The sequence below is a fragment of the Penaeus monodon genome, chromosome 23, assembly GCF_015228065.2.
Source record: "Penaeus monodon isolate SGIC_2016 chromosome 23, NSTDA_Pmon_1, whole genome shotgun sequence".
Classification (NCBI taxonomy): domain Eukaryota; kingdom Metazoa; phylum Arthropoda; class Malacostraca; order Decapoda; family Penaeidae; genus Penaeus; species Penaeus monodon.
Window position 1 is genome coordinate 3,122,568 of NC_051408.1, and position 210 is coordinate 3,122,777.

At 40.5% G+C, this 210-nt stretch overlaps 1 protein-coding gene across 1 annotated transcript in view; it reads right to left on the reverse strand.

Moving 5' to 3' along the window:
* LOC119587681 (cytochrome P450 2L1-like) overlaps positions 1–193 on the reverse strand; it is a 6,070-nt gene extending 5,877 nt beyond the window's left edge. Inside the window, exon 1 of the mRNA XM_037936361.1 lies at positions 109–193. Coding sequence (XP_037792289.1) covers positions 109–193 — 85 coding nt within the window. The remainder of the gene's footprint in view (positions 1–108) is intronic.
* Positions 194–210: the final 17 nt, after the last annotated feature.

A 210-nucleotide genomic window follows, 5' to 3' on the forward strand; every position in this document is an offset into this window, starting at 1 on the left:
CAAACATACATAGTAATAAGCATTATATATTCAGGGGCCACTAACGCATATCATCATAACAAACAAAACCATATTTATTTTTCCACCTGATAAAAACTCTTCACTCACCCGGGGGCAACCCACGAGGTTTCTGCAAGAGCTTCAGACATAGCAGAACCACAGACAAAAGAGCCAGTAACAGTTCTGTGACCATCCTGCCCAAAAAAAAAG